Below are 13085 nucleotides of genomic sequence, written 5' to 3'. Positions count from 1 at the left end.
AGTTTCCCTCCAGAGCCCCTGGTGCAGATGATGACATGCTTGGAGAAGAGGAAGCACTGCCTCTCCCCCTCCTTCTTCAGAGACAGAGAGCCCAGTCGCCCACGGGTGATCTTGCCCTTCTCACTCATTGGCACCTGGATAAGAGAGCCTGTATGGCAGGAGGGAGAGAGACAGACAGCAGGGGGCCCTGTCAGTGACGAGAGGCCCACAGATCAACTGTACTGCAAGACTGGGAGAGGCCTCCCCTCACCTGTTCACTGACTGGGGGGATATATACATACTGTAGGGTTAAACCATTTCTCTATATGTTTTGCCTCTTCTTTAAACGTCCATCAAAGCCGGTTGGGGATGTATGACATTTACAAACCTTGACTCACTGTCGTATTGCCTCCTAACAGTCTAATTACCCTTGGAAATGATAGAGTCGGCCCACTTTCAGTACATGCTGTTCTTCAGAGGCAGACAGGATTATATGGGCCAAGCCGCTGGTTAAGTCTTTCCCTTATGGAGGCTCAGGTAGGGCTATGGTTGTTTGAATTTGTGAGAACACAAAGGGGCTGGCAGTCAAACAGTTGAGAGGTAGAAAATCAATTTCTATGATAGTGTCCTTATGTGGGATCTGGGCTTCCTTTGTGGATCTTCTCTGAGCGCTTACCTTGTCTGACGAACGTCTGGCTGGTGTCAAGGAGGATCTCGCAGCCTTCTACGATCATGCGCTCAATGGCCAGGTTCTTCCTGATGTTCTCTGTCTCGCTCACCTCATCATGCATGATTCTAGGGGCAGAGAGGTTGGTCTTTTCACATTTGGAATGTCATTGTATTCACTTTGTCAGTGTGTATACATTCTGTACAGTAAGCAATTATCCTACTGTGTTTGTGTTTAACAACTTAGGTAAGCATTGATAAACTGAGGTGTCCTGTGTGCTGCTTTGGTGCTATAAGGTGGTAGGGCAGGTATACCTGGACAGCTCCTCCAGCTTTGACTTGGCATAGTCCAGACTCGTCCTCTCCACATGCTCATGTGGTGTGTGGGCCAGGAGCTCATGGAGAGTAAGAATGTAGCGGGGAATCTGGAGTGACAGGGAATGAATAGGGGCAGGTGAGTCACACATACTTGCATACAAGATTGCGTGCAAACACACACACACACACACACAAACTCGTAGCGGTGGGGATCTCTATGCACATCCACAGTCATCAGCAGAAATGTATTACCAACACAGCAGAGTCCAAACTAGACCCCAGTGGAGCAGACTGCACTGAAACTGCATGCCTTGCCAGAAAAGAGCCATTATGAAACCTTGAGCTTCACAAACAACCGGTTTATGTGGTTATGAAAAACATAACAGGGATATTCTGAGCAAAGGCATGTGAGACAAATGGCTGCTGTGTTGTTGGTGATCAGTGGAGGAGACTTTGTCTGAACAGAGAGAGCTGTTTCAGGTGAGAGACAGGGTCTGGACAGTCAACGACAAGACAGTAGAGTATACTGTACTGTATGCCCACCTGGAACATGGGGTAGGTGAGGAAGGTCTCCAGAGTCCTCTCCTCACAGTCTGGCTTGGCCTCATACTGCTTCAGCAGCTTATCAAAGTCTCGGTTCTGCTTACAGTGGGCCAGGATCTGCAGACTGTACTGGTGGTTCCTCACAAACTCCTGGTAGATGTTTAGCATGGGCAGTAGAATATCAAACAGGTCCGCTGTGGAAAGAGAGGACCAATGAGAGATAGATACACTGAATGAGAGATTGATAGATGATATTGAAGACAATTGGGGCATTGTATTATCATATTCATCCATCCATTTGAGTGACCCCCAAAAAAGGAGTTTAGTCAGCTTACCCAAAACTAATGTTGGCCAGCTTGCTATTCTTGCTTTCAACCCTTGGTAGAATATTTGATGCAGAAACATGATGGTCTCACTAAAGAAAAGGGGAAATCAACAAGACTATAAGTGTCCATTCTGAGAAAAATATGCAGTAGCCATAGTTATGTGAAAAGGATTTAAACATGCAAACAGCGAATACGCCTGTATGTGCAAGTGTGTTTAAATGTTATATCGCTGCACTTGCCTCTTGACAGGTCGTCACTGCAAATAAGATTCTGTTCTTAATTGACTTACCTATATAAGTAAAGGTTAAATAAATAAAATAAATAAACATCTTAGAATGAGGCTTTGACACAGCTTAGTGTCATTATGTTTTCATTATCGACCATAGTTGTAATGCATGAACATAAACTCCTACAGCATTGAGACAGTCGTATCACTGTCTCCCAGAGAGAGGTGAGAGACAGCAGTGTGAGTGGTTAGCTTGGTGTGATCATCTACAGCTGCACACCTGTTGAGGAAGATGCTGCTGACGTCGTCGTGGGTGATGGGTGGTTTCTTGGAGCTGGCGGCCATACGGAGTGGTCGAAGGAAGTTGTTGACCAGGATGTGGAGCTGCTGGACGTACTCAGCCTCAGAGTCCAGCATGCTGAACACCACCTGGTTCCTCTTCCTCATGCTCTCTGCGTGGGGAGACCGGATGTAGTCCTGGATGATGGTCTTCCACTTCCTCCTGCACATCCAGCCTCGCAGGAAACTCTGCACCTAGTAGACCACGGGAATTGTGGGGAATGGAAGGTGAGTTTTTCCCCCCAACATTGGCAAATATACAGAAAATAGTCTAAAATATTTTGTGTAAAGATGTACTTTTTTGATTTTCTTGAGTTCAGAGTCATCATCTTCGCTGGGTTCGGCTGTTGGACTAGACTGGATCTTCCCGTTGTCTTTGTGCAGCCCGGAAATCTGCCAAAGAGAACATCCACAGACAGGATAGACCAGTCATCATCACTCACAACCAGCTCTCCAAGTTTCCTCCTCACTTCCCAGCATATTAACAAAGTGACTGTGTCAAATGAGATTAGAGGCTGTCAAAGCTGCCAGCTCTGACATGTGGTAGTGGTGGTGGAAATACTAACTCTGTTCACTTGGCTAATATCTCTAAATCAGCACTCTTTTCCATTGGTTAGAAATGCAGACGCACTGTGCGATACTGTGCTGCTGTACATTGAAAAGCGATAAATGTGTTGCACAAAAGAGCTGGGAGCTGCCCAGAACTGTCTGAAGGTAAGTGTCCCCATTTACTTTGTATAGACTGATAGAGTTTATTATTATGTTTGTGGGGGGCGGGGGGGCAATGCACTGTGTATAATAAAGCCCTGTTCATGCATATTCAGCAGACCATTTCATTTCAAGCCCCACATTTGCACATTAAAGTAAAATGACTATTTGATCTGAAGAATACAGCAGGGAGCATAGTTCTATTGGAGGGATTATTTATGAGTGGAGATGCAAAGTGCAGCCCGGTGGGTCTGCACACATCTCTTTGTGACAGAGTGGCGCTCCCATTTCTCCTCTCCCAATCTCTCCCAATCACTCTCTCTCGCTCTCTCATGATCAAATAAGATAGACATAAAGAAAAAACTAGCACAGCCCTTATCCATTTCAGTTCACTCAGATGACAAAATCCTAGAAATCTTGAGCGGTGCTCCTGAGAGACATTTAACTGTACTGTAGTTGCCCTAGATCCCACACAAGCTCCAATCCATTTCCTGTTCAGTATAGCAAAAACATAACAATCCCCCACTGAGGCAGAAAGAATCATTATGAATATTACCTCTGATTTTAGCCGTTCAATCTCTATTTCCCCGTCCTCTATCTGTTGTCGAAGTTGCTTAGCAACCGTTTTCTCTGTCTCCACGATCTGGAGTAGATGGAGATACTTCTGCATGAGCGTCTCATGCTCTGTGGCCAGGTTCCTGTAACTGTGGACAGGAAACACACACTCACACACACGGCAGCAACTCACCACAGACATGTTTCCATACATTCAAAGCTCCAGACACACTCAAGACTCTATATGCTCCCCCATATGCAGACTGTATACATCCACCAATCCACCCCCGTCCCACAGACACACCTGTACCCATACAGCCCTCTCAGGTGTGTAGGTCTATGCACATTCACATAATGGAGTGCTGTGAAATATTAATATCCTTTGTGTTCACTGAAGTGCTACTACAGTATATTGTCTCGGCAGATAAACAACCAAAATACAGCAGGCCCATATGGTTTAGAACAGGGATGGGCAACTTTGGTGGGGGTAGGGGCCACCAAAAAATCTGAATTTATCATAGTGGCTCGCTGGTCTGCGTATCCCCCCCATTTAGCTGCAATTCTATGCATTTTTCCATGGGGCGGAGAGAAGATTTAGCAATTTTATATGCAGTTTCATGCAATTATACTCATTTTGCCATGGGGCAGAGATTTTTCTCTCTAATTTTACAGCTAATTTTCCACAATTCTACACATTTTGGCATAGGGTGGAGAGAAATGTTTATATGATATCTGAGTGAGAGTGACTAACAAAATCAATGGGGGCTAGGTCGGTAATTCGACTATGATTACTACAGGTTTAGATAGCTGGCCGCTAAACATATTTTTTTATATAAATAATGTTAGCTGACATTGGCTAATCGAGTGACTGTCAGTAGGCATGTTTCCACTGACCCAGGTTTATTAGACAAAAGCAATGTTGCAAAAATAATGTGTAATTGAAATGGTATTTGGAGAATCCATTTTCTAAAGATCGACAACATTTTTATTTATTAGACAGGGTTGGATTTGTCTTTTGCCAAACTTTCTTTATCGCGACAAATGATCATGGAAACTGTGTTTTTCGAATAAATGATATTTGCCAAATAATCTTTAAGGTACGTGGGGCACGTGATGTCAACACGTACCTATAGAATGAAGCTCCACTCCACACAAATGCCTACTGCCTGCTTAATCAATTTTTCAACTATAAAAATTATGTTTCTTTGCAGGATCCTGTCCTGACTTTTAAGAATGGCTGAATTGCTTTGCCTTGCTTTTCTGGTTGGCTTGATACAAGTTTCACCATCCAATTATTTCAGATCTGGCACGGATTCACCATGGATTCACCATGGCACAGACCGTGGCGATATGTTGGCACATGAGAATTATTAGAATATGGCAAATATTAGTAAATTCTTGCATTCTATCCATGCTGGCTTTTGCGGGCTACCTGAGACATGAATCAGATAGGTGGGAGGGCACACAGGCTGTCAACAATTTATTAATGCGCAATTTGCCTAAATGGGTAATGGAAACACTTCAACCAATGAATTTATATTAGACACGGTAGGTTTTTGGGAACAAGTTTTATTTTTTAGGTGTATGTCATTACGTCCAGATGTTTTTATCGACACAAGATTGTTAAATGGAAACGCACCGTAGCAGGCAATTGTCAAATCTATTTTCTAAGAGAAAAAAAAAGAAAAAGAAAAAAGAAATCACTGGACAAGTTAATGGAAACATGACATAACAAGAGAAAAACGGGCGATGTACAACCACATTTCGAAATTGCACCTTGTTTATTCCAGTATTTTAACTCTCAACAGTAAGTTGAGTTCCTAAAAATTAAAATTGATCCGCAGGCCTACAAAAGGGGGGCCGCGGGCCGCCAGTTTCCCATCCCTGGTTTAGAATAACCTCAGAACTCTGCCCAAATCCACAGTCACAATAGACCACCAATTATTACAACAGCACTGCATATTTCACAATTATTATTATAAAGTAGGCTACATCACCAGTCACCCCATTTCATTCAACTGAAATCATACAATACCAATTCACTACCAACAGTTAAATAACAAAATCCAACACCAGAGCGATGTCAGCAATATGTTTTAACATGAGCTGCATACATACTATTACCTCAGGGGACATTTAAAAAAGCCAAACAGGGGGCCTTTGCACAGTCCTTCTCAAGGCCCCTATCTGATTTTCTTTAGCATTTGTCCCCAGAACTGTTTGTCAATAAGCTTGCCTTAATGCTGCATGACACTTTTATCACACCTCAAGTTTCAAACCGTGCCTCATGTCATATCTACAGTAAGAGATTATACCCAGCCATACAGTAACCATCAATAATAGCCCGTGTGTGTTGATGCAGTTGTTGACTGGGTAGAGAGGGGAGTAGTAGAGGCCTGGTACCTGGCATGTGTTATTGCCGCCACCCATTCATCGCAGTCCTTTACATCCTCTGTACGCAACTCCAGGGCTTTCTGGTTTTCATGGGTGAAATTGACGGTGAAGTAGTACTGAAACACACCAAAACAAGCAAGGGTTTAATTAGCTCTTAAACAGATTACTAGATTGCATGGGTAAGGAGGCATTTGTATTCTTTGTTTTTTTAATACATTGTATGATAAAAAGTATTTGTATTACTCCATAGGAATCTAAATGAGATAACATGTTATAACCACAAAATGCAATGAAAAGGTCAGTCAATGCTACACCACAAAAACTATTACACCAAATGTATATTTTACCAGAAAAATATGAAGAGCATTTTTGGCCCTTAAAAATCTGTGTGCTGCAGACACACATCTATCCTTTCTCACTGTTGACATTAGGAGTAAACAGCACAGAGGGGGGTGGGAAAGGGAAACCCACATCCTCACCCACCAGCTCAATCGATGGGGCTTTTAGTAGGAAGCCTCCCCCTGACTGCCTGGCTGCCTGGGATGGCTCTGGTTCCCAGGAGGAAAAGCCATAAGACATGTAAGCTGGAGGCATTGCCAATTACATAACTGTGTGTTACCTGTTACCTAGCAACTCCACTCTGTGCGAATGGATAGGCTCTTAGCGCTTCTTGTCTCACTCCATTTTAACTAAGCAGGTCTTCTCTGCGCTGAATTCCCCAGCACCACTAGGTCTGTGTACGAACCATAACAGTCACGATCATAGACCATGCACCATCCATCACAGTCACCTCATAAACATCACAGATCATAGACCATCCATCACAGTCACGATCGTAGACCATCCACATTAGTTGATTAAACAAAAGTTCATTTCAGACCATGCCAGACTACTGTTTTGTACATATAGTCCATTTCTACACTGTTGTTGTACATTTAACACTCTCTTAACATTTGATGAGTTTTCCTTCTTCAAATAAGAATCTCATTGCACTTACAATTTTCTTGTAAAAAAAATGGTCTGACCACACCAAAACACACAACGAATGGCATGGCAAGATGGAAAAAGATCAGTGCTGCTTGGCAAAAGAACGTCTACATTATCACATCTCACACATTGGAATCACGGTCAAGGTTAAAAATGTGACTCCTTGTGTGTACTTTGTCAGCAACCATGTTGAGTGAAAGCCAAGCCTTATCTTTGGCCTGCAGATGTCCAACAGGCGCCCATCAACCTGTACCTCATCACTATTCATGGCTGAATGCTTTTCAATCTTCACATTCATTAGGTATTCATCCTCCCTTCAAAGATAATCTATTTGTGTCAGGGATGCATGCTTGTTGTTGTTGTAGTTTTCCTTCATCCTCTCTTTAAGAGCAGGGAGAGTGGCTTGTTTAACACACAGCCTGCTTCACGCTTTATGTTTACGGCTGAGTCATACCACTCACACACTTTCAATGGTTTCTTAACATATACAATCAATGCTGCAATCCTGATGATCTGAACTGAATAATTGTTTGTTTTGGAGATGTAAGTAATGAATAACATTTTTCTCATGACGCTAGAAAATCAATGTTGTGATAATGGAATGTTGTGCCTGCTGGTTGAAAATTGTGGATGACCTATGCTCCCCAAGGAAGGAATAAACAGGTTTAAGTCACGAGTAAGTGAGTCAATGTTGTGATACAGCCTAAACCAACATCTGCTACATGCCTGTACCTGCAACCCATTCCCCTAACAGAATAACAAAAAAGCCAGAGCAGAGGCCTTTGTAATAAAACAATATCCCACCTGTCCACAAGAGCAACCAGGCATGCAGCGTCAATAGTTTTCCTCCCATCTATGCTTCCCTTCCTGTGAATTAGCTATTTTTACAAGTCACATATTATCCTGCCATTTAATTCTGCACAATGTTGGAGAACTTAAGTGGTAAAATATACTGTATAGAGGCAATCTACTACAGGTTTTTGCTCATAGCAAGAACAATTCCCAATATTCTGTCTGGCTTTGAGTGTCATACACTCATTCAGCTACCTCAAAGTGGGGTGAGAAAGAACAGAACAGAAATATATCAGCCATCACTGGCTGCGGAATGCTAGAAAATGCTGCTGTTCTCCAAAGACGAGTGACTGTGTTTTTCTATAAATGGGCCCTGACCCCTACGAGGTACTGCAAGGAACAAATTTAGCACAGATAGCGCGGTTGGTTGTATTAATAGGGGAAGGGAGCGGAGTCGCGACGACACACTGATACTCTCTGCAGTCCCCTAGCCCTTCCACACATCATTATTTTAGATGCAAATAAGGTTGCCATAGGAACCTTGGGCTCAAATACATTAGCATTCTTTAGTTAATGGTTTTTGGGGACAAATATAAATGTGGGAATAAATGCTCAATCCAGAACTGTAGTGACAGTTAAAAGGTAATTTAAACACCTGATTTTTATGCAAATATGAGAAAGGCAAGATATCTACTGACCTGTCATTCTACCTGGGGCATTAATGCTCTCTTTAGAAAGCACCGGCATCCCTGTCTGTCTGCGCTCTCATCAATATGGTGGACCCTAAAGCTGTCAAACTTCACAACGACCTGCATCATTGCATTTCACTTCACAGTAAAATTTCATGTAAATCTGCCAATGTGTGAGGGCAGAAATGGGAGTGAGAGAAATATGATACAAGTTATATGAATAGTATAGAAAACATTCATTACAAACCAGCATACCATGACTATAGAAGATTATCTTTAATCCTAGGGTTGTCACAGATTTAGTCTGTTGATTGTCTCTGTGCCATCCAATATCCTCATTCAGGATAAACTTGCTTGTGTGCAAACAAGGTGAATGGTCTCTGATTATACATACCCATAAGACATAAATATACAGCTCATTCTTATACAGATGCCATATCTTAATTTGAGCCAGTTTGCTACAGCAGGAAAAGAATCCTGCAGCAACATGAAATGTGAATTATTATGTGGATTATAATTAATGGACATTTTTTGTAGGGGTTGATAGATTTTTCGTTAGGGCAAATCAAGTCTGACTTTTTAAAGTGGAAATTACAAACTTTAGAAGCCTTTTTAAAACTTGAATACACTACAAGTTTGCATTTCCTGCTGTGCACGAAAATTCTCAGCAACAAAAAAGTGATCTAATTAAGATTAGGCATCTGTATATTAAATAATGGCATATAATTTATAATGTATTGCTCATCTTTTACCAAATGAACACTGACTGACCAATGAACACTCACATGTACTATATGTGAGAGTATGGTGGTGTTTTTGTTTTCTGTTAAATAATTGCTATAAACAGTAATGTATGTTGGCTTAGAGATGGTAGTAGGATGCAATGGGGTGTGACAAATACAATCTGAACTATGTAACACGGATGAAGTTGTGAACAGAGCTTGTTGACTCTGGCAGCTATGGAGCATGACAAGTGGGAATGGATCATTCCTTCAAATACAGACTCCACAGACACTATCAAAACAACCTCAAAATCTCTGTTTTATTTAGCCATCCGATAATCATGTTGAACAGGATGGATCAAAACAAGGAAATTCCTGACAAATTCCTCTGTAACAATTTGCACGTTCGTGATATGAGGAGTTTTCATTCTCTTATGAGGGGAACTGGGAGAGCAAAATATTAGCCACTACGCCACATACTGCTTTGTCAGCACAGGGACAGCTGTTCACAGGAAAGGCCTGGACTCACTTTGGACCACGGCCCTATAGAGTCATGGATAGGAACAGCAGACAGAACAAAACAGACACAAACAGAACCACTAGCAGATAGAGCCTCAATCCAATGATCCTACACACATACACACAAAACATTCCACAATCATTACATCTTCCTTCATGTGCACAATCTTTCTAACTTTTCTATATCAGTAATAGAGAACACCAGGATTACAGCACCATTTTGTATTCTGTTTTTCATGACTGTTTTTCTGTAAGGAATTTGAAACAAGTTGAGCCATATAATAAGATGAAGGGTATCAGTTAACCATCTTACTTGAAGTAAGAAAGTAGTATCTTACAGTGTCTACTTCTACAGATTTACTCCAGCATTATAAATAATATTCTTCCACATCAATGGGTATGTAGTTGAAAGTACTGGAAATATTACAGACCATGGCCTACTGTTTATTCATAATAGGCTTACAGTGAGTAGCCAATCAAGACAAATTATTATGTTTTATTTTTTTCTTCCAGACTTGAACAACCTCATCCTACCATTCACTGATCCCAATGTGAAGGAATAACTTAGCCCATTTCTTTGAGAGAAAAATGCAGTGTACCAAAACATAACAACAATAGTGATGATGACCCCAATGCTCACTTGAAATAGGTCTACGGTCTTGTTATTAAACACTATTTGCTGCAGACGCAGTTGCCAAGGTAGGATGCTATTAATATCAGTGCGAGTCTGCGAGAGTTAAATCAATACGTCAAACAGTGGTATTACGTCCGTGTTCCACAAGATGGCGACTGTGGGATGCAATACCTTTTTTCTTTAGCGCAATTTTCTTGAAAAAAAGAAAACAGTATCACCAAACTTGACTGTATATCAGTGAAATAACGTTACGTTGGTTCCACAATAATATGTCCAGATCAACCACATTTTAAAAATCATATAGGCCTATAGACTATGTAGGCTATATGGATTAAGGGATTTATATTTTTCTATAAATCCATAATTTCCAATTAGTTGCTATTGTATTTTTGTCTAAAATAAGCAAACCCCATAAAGGCACAATGCAGAAAAACCGCGAGGCAGCTCCGTATTCAATTCGGTGTTGATAATGGAATCATTAATCCGATGCAGATTGCATAACACACGCACACTGAGCAAACGGCTCTGAATGTAATCTGATATAGGCCTACTGTAGGTTATATTTCCACTGGATTGGAATGGAATAATTTCTGTGGATAAAGAGGAATAGGAAAAAAAACATAAATAATGACAACACTTCAAGTAGGATAGTCTACTCTTCCAAAAAAAAGATTCGCAACATGCACTGATAACACTGAACCGTCTGATTCACATGATCACCTGCTTTCAACCTCATCATGAGGATATCTGTACATCGGTAACTGGTGCATCATTCATGTTTATTCAATCAACCTGTAATTTAGTTACAGTCGTTTCCCCCCAAAAAAGACAATGTTATGAACTTGAATGTGTGTTATTCCTACCTGCTTTTCTAAACACTCCTTGGATGATTGTGAGGGTTTAGGTGACGGCGCTCTGTCACACACGCATCCCTCCAACAGGTATAATCCCGCGGGTCGAGAGCTTGATTCGCTTTCAAAATAAAACAGCATATTTTGTAATAAAGCGAACCACTTTGTGTGCCATTTTGTGTTGTCTGAGCTCTTTTTGCTCAAGCAACCTCGCCTCGTACCATCCTTCTTTGCCAAAAGACCCAGGTAGGTGACATGACCATCATTAAATCGTATTCCCTTCTGCATTTTGATAAGGAGACTTTGGTTGAAAAAATCTAATTGATCCTTACATCCTCTTAAACCCGGTCCCCAGACAGACGTGGACTTTCTGATTGCGGACAAGCAGTCCGCTCTACCCCCTGCATTTACAGTGTTGGCATGAAGTGAAAAATAGATAAACAAAACGAAGAACACGGGTGTATCATCCTAAATTCGTTGACGAGCTTGTAATGGCTTCGATTATCACATTCCTCCACAAAAAGAAAGAACAAACAGACCGACTCTCAGTTTAAACGGAGACTGGAAAAGGAAGAGAATTACAGTGTGAGCGAGGTGGTTTGTCGTATTCTCACGTGAAATCTCCAGAAACCAGTGAGCTCGGTGCTGAGCTAGGCAGGCAGCGAAGTCACGTGATGAGTCCTTGGGAAAGCACATTTCAGAACCTTGGACAACGAATTAAATACACGTAAAAGTGAAGACATTGCATGAGCTGTTTTTTTCATGCTTAGTGCTCAGGTGTTTCGAATGAAACATTACACCTGACTACTCTCATTAAACAAACATGGAAGTTGTATTATTGGTGAATTGCTACTTGTTTTTTAATTTCATGAGGTGGAATGGTAATTCCTTGTTACTCAGAGAATGAAAAGCATACATTTCACAAGGGGGCAGTAATATAGTGAAAGGTCATTAGACTATAGTACAGTCGTGGTCAAACGTTTTGAGAATGACACAAGTATTGGTCTTCACAAAGTCTGCTGCTTCAGTGTTTTTAGATATTTTTGTCAGATGTTACTATGGTATACTGAAGTATAATTACAAGCATTCCATAAGTGTCAAAGGCTTTTATTGACAATTACATTAAGTTTATGCAAAGAGTCAATATTTGCAGTGTTGACCCTTCTTTTTCAAGACCTCTGCAATCCACCCTGGCATGCTGTCAATTAACTTCTGTGCCACATCCTGACTGATGGCAGCCCATTCTTGCATAATCAATGCTTGGAGTTTGTCAGAATTTGTGGGTTTTTGTTTGTCCACCTGCCTCTTGAGGATTGAACACAAGTTCTCAATGGGATTAAGGTCTGGGGAGTTTCCTGGCCATGGACACAAAATGTTAATGTTTTGTTCCCCGAGCCACTTAGTTATCACTTTTGCCTTATGGCAAGGTGCTCCATCATGCTGGAAAAGGCATTGTTCGTCACCAAACTGTTCTTGGATGGTTGAGAGAAGTTGCTCTCGGAGGATGTGTTGGTACCATTCTTTATTCATGGCTGTGTTCTTAGGCAAAATTGTGAGTGAGCCCACTCCCTTGGCTGAGAAGCAACCCCACACATGAATGGTCTCAGGATGCTTTACTGTTGGCATGACACAGGACTGATGGTAGCGCTAACCTTGTCTTCTCCGGACAAGCTTTTTTCCGGATGCCCCAAACAATCGGAAAGGGGATTCATCAGAGAAAATGACTTTACCCCAGTCCTCAGCAGTCCAATCCCTGTACCTTTTGCACAATATCAGTCTGTCCCTGATGTTTTTCCTGGAGAGAAGTGGCTTCCTCACTGCCCTTCTTGACACCAGG

At 41.6% G+C, this 13085-nt stretch overlaps 1 protein-coding gene across 1 annotated transcript in view; it reads right to left on the bottom strand.

Annotated features, from left to right (window-relative positions):
- Positions 1-11890, bottom strand: part of LOC121576603 (ras-specific guanine nucleotide-releasing factor 1-like) — a 24474-nt gene extending 12584 nt beyond the window's left edge. Inside the window, exons 1-10 of the mRNA XM_041889859.1 lie at positions 11261-11890; positions 6064-6170; positions 3662-3809; positions 2695-2790; positions 2339-2592; positions 1842-1921; positions 1507-1700; positions 961-1070; positions 656-774; positions 1-148 (exon numbers count right to left, since the gene is read on the bottom strand). The exon at positions 1-148 is cut by the window's left edge and continues 13 nt beyond it. Of these exons, the coding sequence (XP_041745793.1) occupies positions 1-148; positions 656-774; positions 961-1070; positions 1507-1700; positions 1842-1921; positions 2339-2592; positions 2695-2790; positions 3662-3809; positions 6064-6170; positions 11261-11536 (1532 nt within the window). The 5' untranslated portion in view covers positions 11537-11890. The remainder of the gene's footprint in view (positions 149-655; positions 775-960; positions 1071-1506; positions 1701-1841; positions 1922-2338; positions 2593-2694; positions 2791-3661; positions 3810-6063; positions 6171-11260) is intronic.
- Between the last annotated feature and the right edge of the window lie 1195 nt (positions 11891-13085).

The sequence above is a fragment of the Coregonus clupeaformis genome, chromosome 11 (assembly GCF_020615455.1).
Source record: "Coregonus clupeaformis isolate EN_2021a chromosome 11, ASM2061545v1, whole genome shotgun sequence".
Taxonomy (NCBI): Eukaryota; Metazoa; Chordata; class Actinopteri; order Salmoniformes; family Salmonidae; genus Coregonus; species Coregonus clupeaformis.
Note: the sequence above shows the minus strand (reverse complement) of the source record. Positions and strands in the feature narration are given on the sequence as shown.